This window comes from Spermophilus citellus (genome assembly GCF_964194105.1).
Source record: "Spermophilus citellus genome assembly, chromosome: 9".
Taxonomy (NCBI): domain Eukaryota; kingdom Metazoa; phylum Chordata; class Mammalia; order Rodentia; family Sciuridae; genus Spermophilus; species Spermophilus citellus.
In genome coordinates this window covers 14,711,811-14,726,467 of record NC_138191.1, presented here as the reverse complement: position 1 = coordinate 14,726,467, position 14,657 = coordinate 14,711,811, and the positions used below count along the sequence as shown (strand labels likewise).

Genomic DNA, 14,657 nt, shown 5'->3' with positions numbered 1-14,657 from the left:
AAAAAGAAACTGTACATGGCCTTGAGAGAGAGAGAGAAGGAAGGATTGACATGTGTCCATCATTGTTTGCCAGATATTATAATAGCTGTGACACACATTATCTATTCAGATTCTCACAGCAGCTCTGTAGGATAGATGGGTGATGGTATTCCCATTTTACAGATAAAGAAATTAACTTTCAGGGGAGAGTTGTTATGTCTACTCACATTGGAGAACAGTTGACTGTCTAATAGGTTATCTTTCTCAACAATTTGAACTGAAGCTGGACACAGTGGTGCACACCTGTAATTTCAGAGCCTTGGGAGGCTGAAAAGGATCACAAGTTCAAGGCTGGCCTCAGCCACTTAGCAAGGCCCTAGGCAATTTAGCAAGACACTGTCTCTAAATAAGTAAATAAATAAATAGGATGGGGAATATAGTTCAGTGGTAAAGTGCCCCTGAGTTCAATCCCAATACAAAAAAAGAATAAACTGAGAAACATGAGAGGAGGATAAGAAGATAGTGAAAGCAAGAGCTGATATGAGGGAACAGGAACCTTAAGGAATGGAGTGGGCTGGGTTGTAGCTGAGTGGTAGAGCATTAGCCTAGCATTCATGAAGCCCTGGGTTCAATCCCCAGCACAGGAAAAAGAACTGAGTAAGAAGAAACCAAGCCATTAGTCATCTTTCTATCATGTGACAAAAGACCTGAGATAAGTCGACTTAAAGGAGGAAACGTATATTATAGTTTCAGAGGTTTCAGTACATGCTCCCTTGACTGTCACTTTGAACCTGTGATGAAGCACAACATTATGGTGGGAAGCATGTGGTGAGGCCAAGCTGCTTACCCTATGGCAGCTAGAAAGCAAAACAGACTCAGGAAGGAGCCAGTGCCCCACTATTCCTTTCAAGGGTATCCTCCAGTGAGTTCACTTCCTTCCACTAAGTTTCACCTCCTAAAGGTTCCACCACCTCCCAGTGGGGAAGTGGACATATGAAATCAACACAAACCAAACCAAAACCAAAGAGTAGGGAGAGTAAAATGGACAATACCTCAGTAAGTCGAGTCAGAGAAAAGTTTTCATAATGTATGAGGATCAGACTACTGCCCTTGATAACCTTTTTGAGAGCTCGTCTTAAAAGTTTAGAGTTCCTAAAACTGCTTTGAAGACTTCCAGTTCTTAAACTACTTCCTTTCTCTGTGAGACCAGGCTATCCTGGATTTTTATAAGATCCTGCAAGCAGCTGCCTGAGCCTCATTTCTGCAGACTGCTAATACCCACATATTCATCCACAACTCTCTGAACAATCATTTCTTCTCTTTCTCTTTCTTCTTTCTAGCCATCAGGCAAGTGCTACACTAAACCAAAACCCTAGGAAGGCAATCTGAAATAGGTTCTAGGCTGCTGGCCCTTAAAAATAGGGAGACAGCATAGAAGGAAGAGAGCTGAGCTAAGATGTCAGCAGACAAAACATAGTGGGAAGCTTTTTGTACATTTTAAGGACAGAATAAATTTCATATAATTTATACTTAAATAACTGATTAAAATACAGAAAATGAGTTACCGATGCACAGCTAGGATGAACTTTTCAGAGGCTATTTCACTGGTCTAATTTGGACCATGATGAAGAGGAAGGAGAAGCAGCCAAATGTAAGATTTTTTTGATTTGGGGGTGTGGCACTAGGATTGAACTCCGAAGCACTTTACCACTGAGCTGCATCTCCAGCCATTTTTACTTTTTTTTTTTTTTTTTTTTTTCCGAAACAGGGTCTCACTAAGTTGCTGGGGCTAGCCTTGAACTTGTCATCCTCCTGCATTAGCCTCCCAATTTTCTGGGATTACAGGTGTGCACCACAGTGCCCCACCAAATGTAGGAGAGTTTTAGGAGGTCAGAGTGAAAGGATGTGCAGGATGTGTACTGGACTGGATGTGCAGGAGTGTGGGCTGTCAGGGATGACCACACATTTCTTAAGTAACTAGATTGATGGTGTTGCAATGAGAATACTGAAAGAGGACTAACCGGAAAAATGTATAGCTTTATTCAATATCTATCCTCCTGGAGATGGTAACCACTTTATTATATCTCTCACAGTACCCAGCACTGGACCTGTCACGTTGTGGGTCTTCTGAATAATTGATGAATTAGAGTTATTATAGCACATCCAACAATTGCCCAGTGATGGGAGATCAATCCTTCATGATAGGAGAGACAACACCAAACCCCTGTCCCGTCAGGCTGGGTAAAGGCAGCAGCATTGAAAATTCACAAACACTAGCCAAGGAAGTAGGAGGGTCGGGGGGGATGACAAGAGAACAAATCTCTGCTAGCAGATATATGTAAGCAATGATTATTCATCTGGACTCTAATTCTGCCAGAGGGGTGGGGTGGGTCCCAAGTAAATGAAGATGCAATAAGGAACTAAGCAAAAGAAAAATGGTTTAGTCACCAAAGAAGAAGATCAGACGCATTATTATGTGACAGAAGTTATAACAATCAGAATTATGAAAGACTTTTGTTTTATGTTGTGTCTAAGAAAGCACAGTCAGGGTAAGGGAAAAAAAAAGAAAATGGAGAAAAAGAAAAAGAGTAGGCACATTAATATGGATATCATTAAGCTGGGTATAAATTTTAAAAGAACAGCACTAAATTATTTGAAGTGAAAGGAAGAGTATGAGGAGAGAGGTTAAAAACGTGAAAAGAATAAGCCCCATAAGTGAGTAGAATCAAAGACAGGCTGAATTAATGTGAAGTGTAAACTCAATGGATAAGAAGTAAAAGCCAAGATAAATTATAGGAGGTGAAAGGAAAAGCAGGAGCAGGAGGAGGAGAGACCAGAAACAAACAAACGAAAGTCAGATGCAAAAGCCACGTGGCGCAATGGGACCAGGTGAAAAAAATTAAAATTTTTTTATTCCTTTAAAAAAAAAAAATCAAAACCTCACCAAATTGTAAGAAAAGAGGCAGGGATCCGACATAAGGCAAGACGCACACAGCGTCATTATGAAAACTAAATGTGTTTTCTGTTTAGTTTGGTTGCTTGGTGAATCTGGAACCATTTTGGCATGTGGAAATATTCATTCTGATGTGCTTAAAGTGTATTGATTATGGTAATTGTTTTTTCTGTGTTAGTTGCAGTCCATTCTGATTTCCTATGGGCTACTGTAATTGCTTTTTTTTTTTTTTTTTAAAGAGAGAGTGAGAGAGGAGAGAGAGAGAATTTTTTAATATTTATTTTTTAGTTCTCGGCGGACACAACATCTTTGTTGGTATGTGGTGCTGAGGATCGAACCCGTGCCGCACGCATGCCAGGCGAGCGCGCTACCGCTTGAGCCACATCCCCAGCCCCTGTAATTGCTTTTTAACCTGCTCTGCTGGCTAATTTGGTTTGGGGGAGTCAAAGTGACCTCTGCACGACAGCCTCACTCTAATTACCAGACAGGAGCAACAAGGTCCAAAGAAGGGAAATTCTCAAAGGTGAGGCATGAATGGGTTACACCCAGGGCCTACATCTTTTTTTTTAACCACTGAGCCAGTGGCTTTCTGCTCCTTGCTGTGTGGAAGAGAACAATGGACATGATCCTCACAGTCCTTTAGTAGAATTTCCTACATTTATTTACTGACTTAAGAACAGAAAGCACTTCCTGATTCATCTTCTTTGTCCCTGAAGTTTACCTTTCCATTCATTGCTCTGTCCCTGCTGTTTTCTTTAAATTAAAAGAGTTCTCAGAATTCTGTTAGCATACTGTTTGTATTTGGGGACCACCTGATAGGCGAAATGTCCGTTTCAGGTATGTTTTCTACCATTATCAGGATTGCCACTCAGGTCTCTGAGCATCTCTGGAACTATGTGTTTGTGGTATGAGTCAGCTACCAAAAAAGGAAATGATCTCTTTGAAAAATGTCACAGTGCACCTCACATCAAGGACCCTTCTATGTATCTTTCTTGTGCCATTTTGTCCTTCATTATGTCAGCTCTTAATACGGCATATCGCCAGCAAGGGTTACTGAGCCCTTAGCATCAAGCACTATGTTTGTTATCCTTGAAACCACCCAATGAGATAAGCAGCATTATGATCCTCACTTACAGAGACATTGAAAGCTTGGAAAGGGTAAGAAACTTGCCCAAGATAACTGACTGCTTCTCCCAGGGGGTAATATTAAACTTCCTTGAAAAGAACTAGCTGTGTAGCTGGGCGTAGTGGTACATGCTGTAATCCCAGCAGCTCAGGAGGCTGAGACAGAAGGATCACAAGTTCAAAGCCAGCCTAAGTAATTTAGCAAGGCCCTGAGCAACTTAGCAAGACCTTGTCTCAAAATAAAAATATAAATAAACTGTCTGGGGATGTAGCTCAGTGGTTAAGCACTGCTGGGGCTCAATTTCTAGTACCCAAAAAGAAAAGAAAAGAAACTATGGCACTTTATTTATTATATTTGTATTATCAAATATCAAATATAAACTTGCCAATCAAGATATGAAATACTAACATCACTATCTCCATCCACAGTAACACTTCAGTACAATTTTCCCCACCAGATCTTCTCTGTGAAATGGTTAATTCTTCTTGATGAACCTCAGCATGATCTGACCCTACAAATTTTGTATGTGTAATTAAAATCATTATAAATAGATTCTCCACATTCTGATATTTTTGGTTTCACATCTTTGTTTTTTAATAAAATATCATAGATAAAATTCAGGCCTCCTTTGTTCCTTTCCTCAGACCCATCTCCTTCTCTCTTTCTCTAGAAGCAGCTATGGTCATGAATTTGGGGAGACCCCTCCAGTATGTTTTCGTACTTATCACTCCAGATCTATGCCTCTTTAAGCAATGTGTAGTATTTTCCTATGTAATTTTATTATTTACATAAATGCCAATGTGTACTCTATGTGTTTTCTGAAATTTGCTTCCTTCATTCAGCATTGTTTTTGAGATTTGTTATGGTTTGGATATGAGTTATCTCCCCAAAGCTGCTGTGTTGATGCAAGAATGCTCAGAGGTGGGAAGATTAGACAATGAGAGCTGTAACTTAATCCCACCATGCTAGTATAAAAGGACTAACTTGGTGGTAACTGTAGGCAGGTTGGTTGTGGCTGGAGGCCAGAGGTCGGGGGGGGGGGGGGGGGCATGCCCTGGAAGGGTTCATCTACTCTGTGGTTCCTTACCCTTTCTCTGCCTCCTGCCACCATGAATGGAGCAGCTCCTCCACCATGCCCTTCCACCACGATGTTGTGAAACCTCTGAAACCCTGAGCCATAAGACACTTTTTCTCCTCTAAGTTGTTCAAGTCAGGTATTTTCAGCAACAAGAAGCTGAAAAACGCAAGATCTATCTATTATTGTACCTGGAGATGTTGTTTATTTACATTCCTTCCAGCATCTTAATTCTCCTGTGATTGCAATTTACTTGAAAATGAAGTAGTGTGTTCCAAAAAGATCTTGAATCACTCCCTGTGTGACAGGGAGGGAAAACACTTGCCTGAGAGAGAGCTTTCTGCCATATCTGATTTGAAGATGGGGAGGAGTGTCTTTCGAGTGCAAGCCACAGCTCTGAGTAAAAAGCATCTGGTCAGGCTCCTCGGGTTATCTGTGCTGACTGAGTGAGGGAATGAGGAGTGGTTTTAGAATACAATTATGTGTAACGCATATGCTATTGGGGATCCCATGCCTCCCTCCCAGCGAGATCCTGTCACACTGGTGTTGATGGCTGCATTCCTCTGCTATGGAAGAAACTGAACCAGAGTAGACAAACATCTCTCCAGCATTTGTCTGATACATGGATAAAGACTTGGGTCTCAACGTTCCCTCTGTAGTTTGTGAACATTTGTTGAACACCAACAATGAAATAGACACAGGAAATGCAGCTGCTTGCAATATCATTTCCATCTAAGAAGAAGCCTTGCTGAGTTTTTCTGTCTTTTATTAAAGGTCCACACACGTTCCTGTCGGGGAGGACCAAATCCAGCACATGGAACTAGTTCAGGACCTAGCACAAGGTTTCAACAAGAAGTATGGGGAGTTCTTTCCAGTGCCCAAATCCATCCTCAGTAAGTAACAAACACATGATTGTTAAATCCGGGCATATTTTGAAGTGAAAACTGGATAATAGATGGAGGCTGGGAACTGTCTTAGGACAAAACTTGGCTTTCTCATAGACAAACTTCAGGATTTGGAACTCGAATCTTCATTGTTTCTGTCATGTAGGACTGGCACGTCACACTAGATTATTGAAAAAGATAACTAAAATGTTTGAGAAGTATGGAAGAAACTGCAAACTAAAAATAATGATTTTAATTTGTAAAGTACTATATAATTTACCTAATAGATATATTTAAAATAACAAACTTTATTGGGTAGGACAGATATCTTCACCTCTTTTATGGGTAAAGAAACAAAGGTTTGGCAAGGCTCACTTTGTGTCCAAGTCACATGTCTAGTTGTGGCAGAGTTGGGTCCTATGCTGAGCATTTGTAAGCACAAAGCCTGCTGACCTTGACTTCCTGAGTACTCACTCAATCTACGTCAACTAAGAGGGAATCTATAATCCTCATATTCTGTCTTCTTAAGTGAACCTCAGAGATGGAATGTATAATCCACCTGCTGGGTCTCAGAGATCAGCCTCAGCCTCCATTGTTATGTCAGTCTGGAACCTTCTTGATGCTGTAAGTCTACCAGCCTTCTGATAGACTTGCAAATTTTGTGGCAGGGGCAGAGATCATGGAACCTAAGCACTGTTCATGTTTATTAAGCTGACAGTATTTAAAGGAGTATAATATGATCCTAGATTCAACTCAGAGACAGAAGTCAGGTATAAATTTCTAGGTAATTTCAAAAATTCACACAAATAAATTCAAGAAATCCCATGCATTGAAGTCAGACTTCTTTTAACAATCAGATTTTAATGTATAATGGTGTATTAAGAATTATAATGCAAATAAATAAGTAAATAAGATTTTAATATATGACCTATTATTATTTTACCTCTTTCAATTTTATATGCTTCTGTAATAGCCATAAAATAGGCAACTATTAATAACACTGGTTTATGAAGCACAGCTTAACATCTTGATTCTATCAGAGCAATAAACAAGCCATTTCTCGTGTGTATGTGTGTGTGTGTGTGTATAATCCTGGGTAAAGAAATGGAAGTATTACTGCAGATTGTTAAAACTGGTTGGGGAGTAGAAACGGCAATGGTTGCAGGGGAAAAATAAATGATTACTAATAGGGAAGAGCAGAGAGGAGAAGAAACAATACTTTTTTAAAAGTTATACACAGCAAAAGCAGTATGATTGGCATAATTCCATCTGGGTAAGAGTATACATTTTAGGTGGACAAATGCATTAAAAGATGCCTGAAAGTATGGAGAAAATGTTAACAGTTTTACATAATTCAGATAATCTTTACTTTCATACTTACATAAATTGCTTGACTTTTTCACAATGAATATTTGCTATTTTTATAACCAGACAGGTAAAAAAGTCATTGGTATTCTTGATATCTTCCAGATCCCGGCAGTGAGTCTTGTTGATTTATTTGTGTTTTTGTTTTTGTTTTTGTTTTTTGGCATGTGTGTTGGTGTTTTGACCTAGCATCCATGAAGAAGGTAAAATCCCTCCGTGACCCTTCTTCCAAAATGTCAAAATCTGATCCTGACAAATTGGCCACCATCCGAATAACAGACAGCCCAGAGGAGATAGTGCAGAAATTCCGCAAGGCTGTGACGGACTTCACCTCAGAGGTCACCTACGACCCTGCCAGCCGAGAGGGCGTCTCCAACATGGTCTCGATTCACGCTGCGGTGACAGGGCTCACCACAGAGGAGGTGGTCCGCCGCAGCACAGGCATCGATACTGCCCACTACAAACTGGTGGTGGCAGATGCTGTGATTGAGAAATTTGCTCCAATTAAAAATGAAATTGAAAAACTAAAGATGGACAAGGAATATTTAGAGAAGGTTTTACAAGCTGGGTCAGCAAAAGCCAAAGAATTAGCCTATCCTGTCCTCCAGGAGGTAAAGAAATTGGTGGGAATTCTATAGGAAGTTTGAACCAACCACAAAAGGCTTTTGTATCTTACAGTCTGTGCACTTTGACAAAGGCAGCTTTCTTTCAAACAAAAATAATGAATATAAATTATAGTTTGGGACATTTAATTTGATCTAGCTGATTATTGTCTTCATTTGATGACGATCCTTTGTAGCCCTCAAATACAGCAATGTTCCAAATCCCAACAACAAAATGCTGTGATCAGAAAAACAAAAACAACAAATCGTGAAAGAAGGTATAGCAGTCTGAATCCCCAGCTATTTGAAGCACACTCCTTGGACTGAAATATCTGAACAAATGTGATTGAGGTGAGCAATAACTTGGGAAATGAGATGATTTGTGCTCTTGATATTTACTGTAAGAAGTGTTCATTCCAGCCCTTTTAAAAAGCAGCCCACGAAGGCCTTAGATTTATAATCCTTCAGATGACATTTGATACAGTTTGTATACGGGTCTCATAAAAGTAGGTTGATTATTATTGTTCATCTTTTTAATTTTTTTTTCTTTTTCACTACAGTACTGGGCATCAAACCCCAGGCCTCCCACATGCCTCTGAGCTACACCCCCAGCTCCTGAATTAAGTTATTAATAAGTCCCCTCTTTTTTTTTTTTTTGCATTCCTTGGAATTAGACTCATCAACCCCCTATGAAATATATAGGAAAGGAGGGCTGGGGATGTGGCTCAAGCGGTAGCACGCTCGCCTGGCATGTGTGCGGCCCTGGGTTCGATCCTCAGCACCACATACCAACAAAGATGTTGTGTCTGCGGAAAACTGAGAAATAAATATTAAAAATTCATATTCTCTCTCTCTCTGTCTCTCTAAAAAAATATTTAAAAAAAAAAAGGAAAGGAATTGCCATTTTACACATGAGGAAAATGAGGCCCAGAGAATACAATAAACTCATACAATATTACTCAGAAAGAAGCAAATCCAAGAGTAAAACCTTTTATAAATTTTAAAATAAAAGAGTAAAACCTTTACTCTTTCTAAGATTAGTTTTTTTTCATCTGTACTATGATCACTATTTATACCTATATGCCTAGAATATTGGGCAAATATTTTTTTTTTAATTTTACTTATAGGGGCTGGGGTGGTGGCTCAGTGGTAGAGTGCTCGCCTAGCATGCATGAGGCACTGGGTTCGATCCTCAGCACCACATAAAAACAAACTAATGTATACACCTAAAACTAAAAAGATACATAAATAAATAAGTATTTTTAAAAAATTTTACTTATAGTAGAGCTGTCCTTTCAGCAGAACAGATATAAATCCACAAAATGGTATCCTAGAGCCTAAATTAAAAGAAGCTTATGGGCTGGAGTTGTAGCTCAGTAGCAGAGCACTTGCCTAGCATGTGGGAGGCCTGAGTTTGATTCTCAGCACCACATAAAAATAAGTAAGTAAAGGCTGGGGATATAGTTCAGCTTGTAGAGTGCTTGCCTCGCATGCACAAGACCCTGGCATCATACACACACACAAAAAATGCATATAAAAAAGTATGCATTCAAAATAAATAAGTAAAATAAAGGTATTGTGTTCAACCACAACTGGAAAATAAATATTAAAAAACAACAACAACAACAACAAAAAAACACTTTTGAGGATTCTTAGGGCTAGCCTGGCTCATGGGAAAAGAAAACATGTTACCTTTGGATCTTTTCTTTGGAATGGAATATCTACAGTCCTAGATTATCCTTGGGTATATATATCTTCCAAATCATACTTATTCTCTTTTTTCCCCCTTTCAAAGGAAACCTATTATAAATACTGGAAAATGTCAAAATAAAGATGAATCTATCAAACTAGTTGTTTATCTTGTCTGTGTGGTTTCTGCCTTCTTACAATATTTTTCTCCAAAGAAATGAAGGCCCTGTGGAAAATAATCTTAGGGAAGGAAAACTAGATAACATGTGATAACTTCCAAGGAGCAAAGTCTGCAGAGGTGTGGTTGAACTTATGTGTATCCCATTGTTATTCTTTGAAAATAACCCTAGTGCTTAAGTCGAGAATTAGCCCACAATGATTAAAAACCTTGATTAATGTGTTAGGGTTCTGCAGAGAAACATAATCAGTAAGTTATATGTACATGTCCATGAGGGGATTAACTGCAGGAATTGGCTCACATGATTATGGAGGCTGAGAAGTCCCATAATATGATATCTATAAGCTGGGGACTCGGGAAAACTAGTGGTGTCATTTAGTCCATATCCACAGGCCAGAGAATCAGGGGAGGTGATGGTGTAACTTCCAGTCTGAGGTCCAACACCTGAGAATCTCATGTAAATCCCAGAGTCTGAAGTCTCAAGAACCAAAAACTCTTATGTCCCAGGACAGGAGAAGATAGATATCTCTGCTTAAGAAAAGGGCAAATTGACTCTTCCTCCATCTCTCTGTTCTATTTGGATGGTCCCTCAATGGATTAGATGTTGTCGACCTACATTGATGAGGGCAGATCTTTACATAATCTACTGATTTGAATCCAAGTCTTTTCTGCATAGTCTTTAATACAGATGAAGAATCACAGGGAAATATATTATCATGATTCATTACAAAAGGGGATTTTCATTATTATTTTCTATGTTTTATAAACAGCCGAAATGGTGCAAAATATGTCAGATGGTAGTATAATGGTCAGTAGCTTATGCACTGTAGCTCCACCTACTGACAAACCTTACCACAAACCCACTGGCTCCAACTAGGTACTCAGAACATTGTGGTATTACCTTGCTCTTTGTAGGTTCTTCATAAACATTTATCAAAATAATGAAGATGGGTTGGAAATTTCTAATAAAATGTGATATTTCTTGCTCCCAGAAACCCTCCTGACACACATCATAAAGATGGTTATCATAAAACATCTAATGCTGTTGGGTTCTGGTGATGTATTAGACACAGTATTAAATGTCATATAACAGTGTATAGTAGTCAGTTTTCCACCACTATAACAAATACCTGTGATAGTAAACTTATACAGAGAAAAGCCTTATTTTGGCTTACAGTTTTAGAGGTTTAGTCCATAATTAGTTGGCTCCATTGCTTTTGTTCCTGTCTCAGGATAACTCATCATATTGGGGAATACATGGTGGAGTAAAGTTGCTCACTTCATGGTGAGCTAAAGAGAAAAAAAAACAGGAGCTGAGACCCACTGTTCTTTCCAAGATACAACCTTGATGACCAGAAGACCTCACAGTAGCCTCACTTCTTAAAGTTTCCTCCACCTCCAAGTAGCACCCATGTTGGAAACCATGCCTTTACCACGAGGGTCTTTAAAGGACACTTAGGATCCAAACTATAGCATAGTGTTTTTCTAAGAGAGGTCCCAGACCAGCGACATGAGAATCATTCTGAGATCTCATCAAGAATGTAAATACTCTGGCTCCACTACAGACCTACCTGGGGGTATGAATTCAGAAATTTTTTACATTAACAGCCTTCCAGGTGATCCTGATACCTGCTAAACTTTGAGAACCACCACTTCATATGAATTCTCTCATTTAATCCTCAGAGCTAATAATAATTACCAGCCATCCAATCATCCATGACTAAGGTCGAACCTGAAGAGCAGAAGGTTGAGAAACTTGCCCAACATAGTTCAGCTTCTAAGAAGTAAAATCAGGCTCAAACTCAGCTTCTAAGGGGTGGACTCAGGATCTGGAGCTCACTAGCCACAGTGGCCTCCACACAATGTCTTCTGGTATGTATGGAAGTAATGTACATGGTAATGGCTGTATTTCTGGCAAAGTCCCAAGGAATTGCAGGACATCACATAGCAAAAGGCAGGGGGTGTGAGGGTCTCTTCTGGGTCTCTTTTTATAAAGCCACCAATATCTCAAGGGGGGTTCCACCCTGATGACCTTATCTAATCCTAATTACCTCCCAAAGGCCTATAAATACTATCGTCCAATTAGGTTTCCACCTTCTTGATACCTCACAATTGAGACTAGACTTCAAGAGGTGTTTCTAAAGGGGCAAACCATATTCAAACCACAGCAAAATGTCACATTCAGTAGTCCTCAAATAAATAAAACAGTTAATATTTGATGTCATTGTGTTGGCTCTATTGAAAGCAAACTTTATTTTTTTTAACATAAGCTTCCCATTCTTGTCCACATATGCACATAATAAGTCAGGACTCTGCTTGTCACTTTCTAAAAGTGTTTCTGAAAAGTAGATGATGTGATTCTACTTAGAATAGTGTTCTAGTTTTTTAAAGATTTCCTTTTTTTGAGTAATATTTAAACATACAGACTCTTCCTGGGAGTACAGCTGTGTCCCGTTTCCTATGTGTGAATGCAGAGATGAAGAAGTGCTGTGTACATGGCCCTTACCACCAGGTCTCCCCTACCAACATGTCCCACGGGGAAGCCCACTGGGAGCAACTCAGTTCAAATAAATGGGTTATCTAAGAGTTCCCTGAGTTTGCAAAAGCCTCCACCCAAAAGAGTGGGTTCTGTGATGATTTACACAATAACAACAACAACAACATGGCATGGCCTATCCAGATTGACCCAGGAGACAACCCTTGGAAAGAAAAATTCCCTCCATGAACTAGGCAACCAGGGAGCAAGAAATGTCTAGTTCCTCAGCAGGTATCACCGAAAAAAAAATTCTTGCCCTAGAAGAGGAGGTGAGTACTCAGGAAAATGCAGGGTGATGGAGTGGTTTTGTGATGATTTTCTCTCCCGGGCCACTCACATAAAAATTTAACAAATAGAATTTCTGAGGTTGCCAACTCTTCAGTGAATGATTATTATTCTCTCACTGTTTTCTTACCCTCCTTTTCTCCTTGCTAATTTCTATTTCTTGCCTGCATCCTGCACAGGCGGTGGAAATGGAGTTCCCCTCAGTGGAATGGGCTGGCTGAGAAATAAAAGCTAAGAAAAATAGAAGGACAAAAAAACCCCACAGGACACAGAAAGTAGTTTCCAGCGCGGGGCAGGACAGGCAAGCCCATCAGATGGATCAAGCTTCTATAGTCTGGCAAAATGGAGCCTGCACTTGCTTTATTTATATGGCGGGGTTGGGGGTGGGACATCAAAGGCAGGGATAAGGTTTCAAGGGTGGAGTCTTTGCAGTCAGCAGGTTGATTGACATCTTGGCCCATCACACTCATCTCAGGTGCTGTGTGGAATCTCTGGCTGAGCTTGAAGGGCAAGTTCACCTGCATCAGGCAATCAATCCTTGTAGGGGTGCCATGGGAGGTTCCCAATGCCAGACTTATCTTCTTATTAAGCTACTATGCACAACATAGTCCACGCACAGCCCACAGAGGGCTCATGACATCTAATCATTTTCAAAGCTCCCACAAGCTCAATCCAAAGAAGCAGAATTCCCTGCTGATGAGTCTGCATCCACATTTATGCAGAATGGTTCACGTGCTTCAGCCTCTGGGGCATCCTGAACTCATTTTTCTTCCCCCTTCCATTTCTAAGTGATGCCCAATCCAGCCACTGCTTCTGCTTCCTCCACCTATGACTTCTCTATTATCTATTAGCTTCTAGAGAAAAAAACAATGCTCCTCCCGAGACCTTCTCAGCTTCAATCCTCTTCTAGCTCAATGCTTTGAAACTCTAAGCTTATTGCTGTTAGTCACTGTATAAAATGCTCTTGCCACATTCTTCCATGACATCTTTTGGGTTTTATTACAGCCCTCCACAGTCTGCCCCACCATCGCAGCCAAGACTCGCCTCTCCATGTGGCCACATGTGTAGGATCCTCCCTGTGCCTGTTCCATCCTCCCACCATTCTGCAGGAACTACCACTGTGTGCCTCACTCAATGGTGACAATGGTGTCAGCCCATTGTCCCTCTGCCCCAGCCACTGTTATCATGACTTCCATGTTCTTTCTTGCATCTTCTACAACTGCACCAAGCCATCTCTGCCTCCACTTCTGTCTACTGAGGGAAGCACATTCTGATGCCCATTTGATATACTGGAATATGGACATGTTGAGGTGAACAGAAAGGTTTTTTGATCCATAGTACGAGCCAACTAACAACCTCAGTATTAAAACATAATTGCCTCTTCCTCTCACTCCATCTCCCCCCAAAACAATATGTACAAATGCACAGAAAACCCCTCTGTACCTAATGCTCAGATTTTCATCACTTTATTCATAGGTGGGTCATAAAAGTTTGTCGCAGAGATTTCTATCTAGTTCCCAGTATCCAGTCTCTCCTTCTTCCTTTTTAGTAACAGAACCCTCATTCTGAATTTTAGCAGGGTAGAAACTACATTTCCCAGCTGGCAGCAAGGGAAATAAATAGTTCTAGCCAATGGGAAAAGAGCAAAAGTGATGTGTGCAAGCTAGGGGAGGTTATGCATGCCTGTATTCTAGTGGCTCAGGAGACTAAGGCAGGAGGATTGCAAATTCAAGGCCAGCCTCAGCAATTTAGCAAGGTCCTGAGAAATTTAGTGAGACCCTGTCTCAAATAAACATAAAAAGGGCTAGGGGTGTGGCTAAGCTCCCCTGGGTTCAAAAAACAAGTGATGTGTGCAATTTCTAAGTTGTATCTATTTTAAAGAAAACTTCTCCCCCTTTCCCCCATATCCTGGAGAATGTTCAACCCATTGATGGAAAACACCAGGGAAAGACGGGCAGAGCTGACTTCCCAGCCTGGGTTCCTGG

General features: G+C 40.3%; 1 protein-coding gene across 4 annotated transcripts in view; it reads left to right on the top strand.

The window, feature by feature from the left end:
* The window catches only part of LOC308656632 (tryptophan--tRNA ligase, mitochondrial), a gene marked incomplete at its 5' end in the record, with an annotated part of 82,508 nt that extends 73,849 nt beyond the window's left edge, over positions 1-8,659 (top strand). The window contains 2 exons of one of the 4 annotated variants that reach the window (XM_081307903.1): positions 5,908-6,026; positions 7,572-8,659. In XM_081307903.1, the coding sequence (XP_081164029.1) occupies positions 5,908-6,026; positions 7,572-8,020 (568 nt within the window). In that variant the 3' untranslated portion in view covers positions 8,021-8,659. The remainder of the gene's footprint in view (positions 1-5,907; positions 6,027-7,571) is intronic. The other 3 variants (XM_081307902.1, XM_081307904.1, XM_081307905.1) reach the window with 3 other exon arrangements.
* Positions 8,660-14,657: the final 5,998 nt, after the last annotated feature.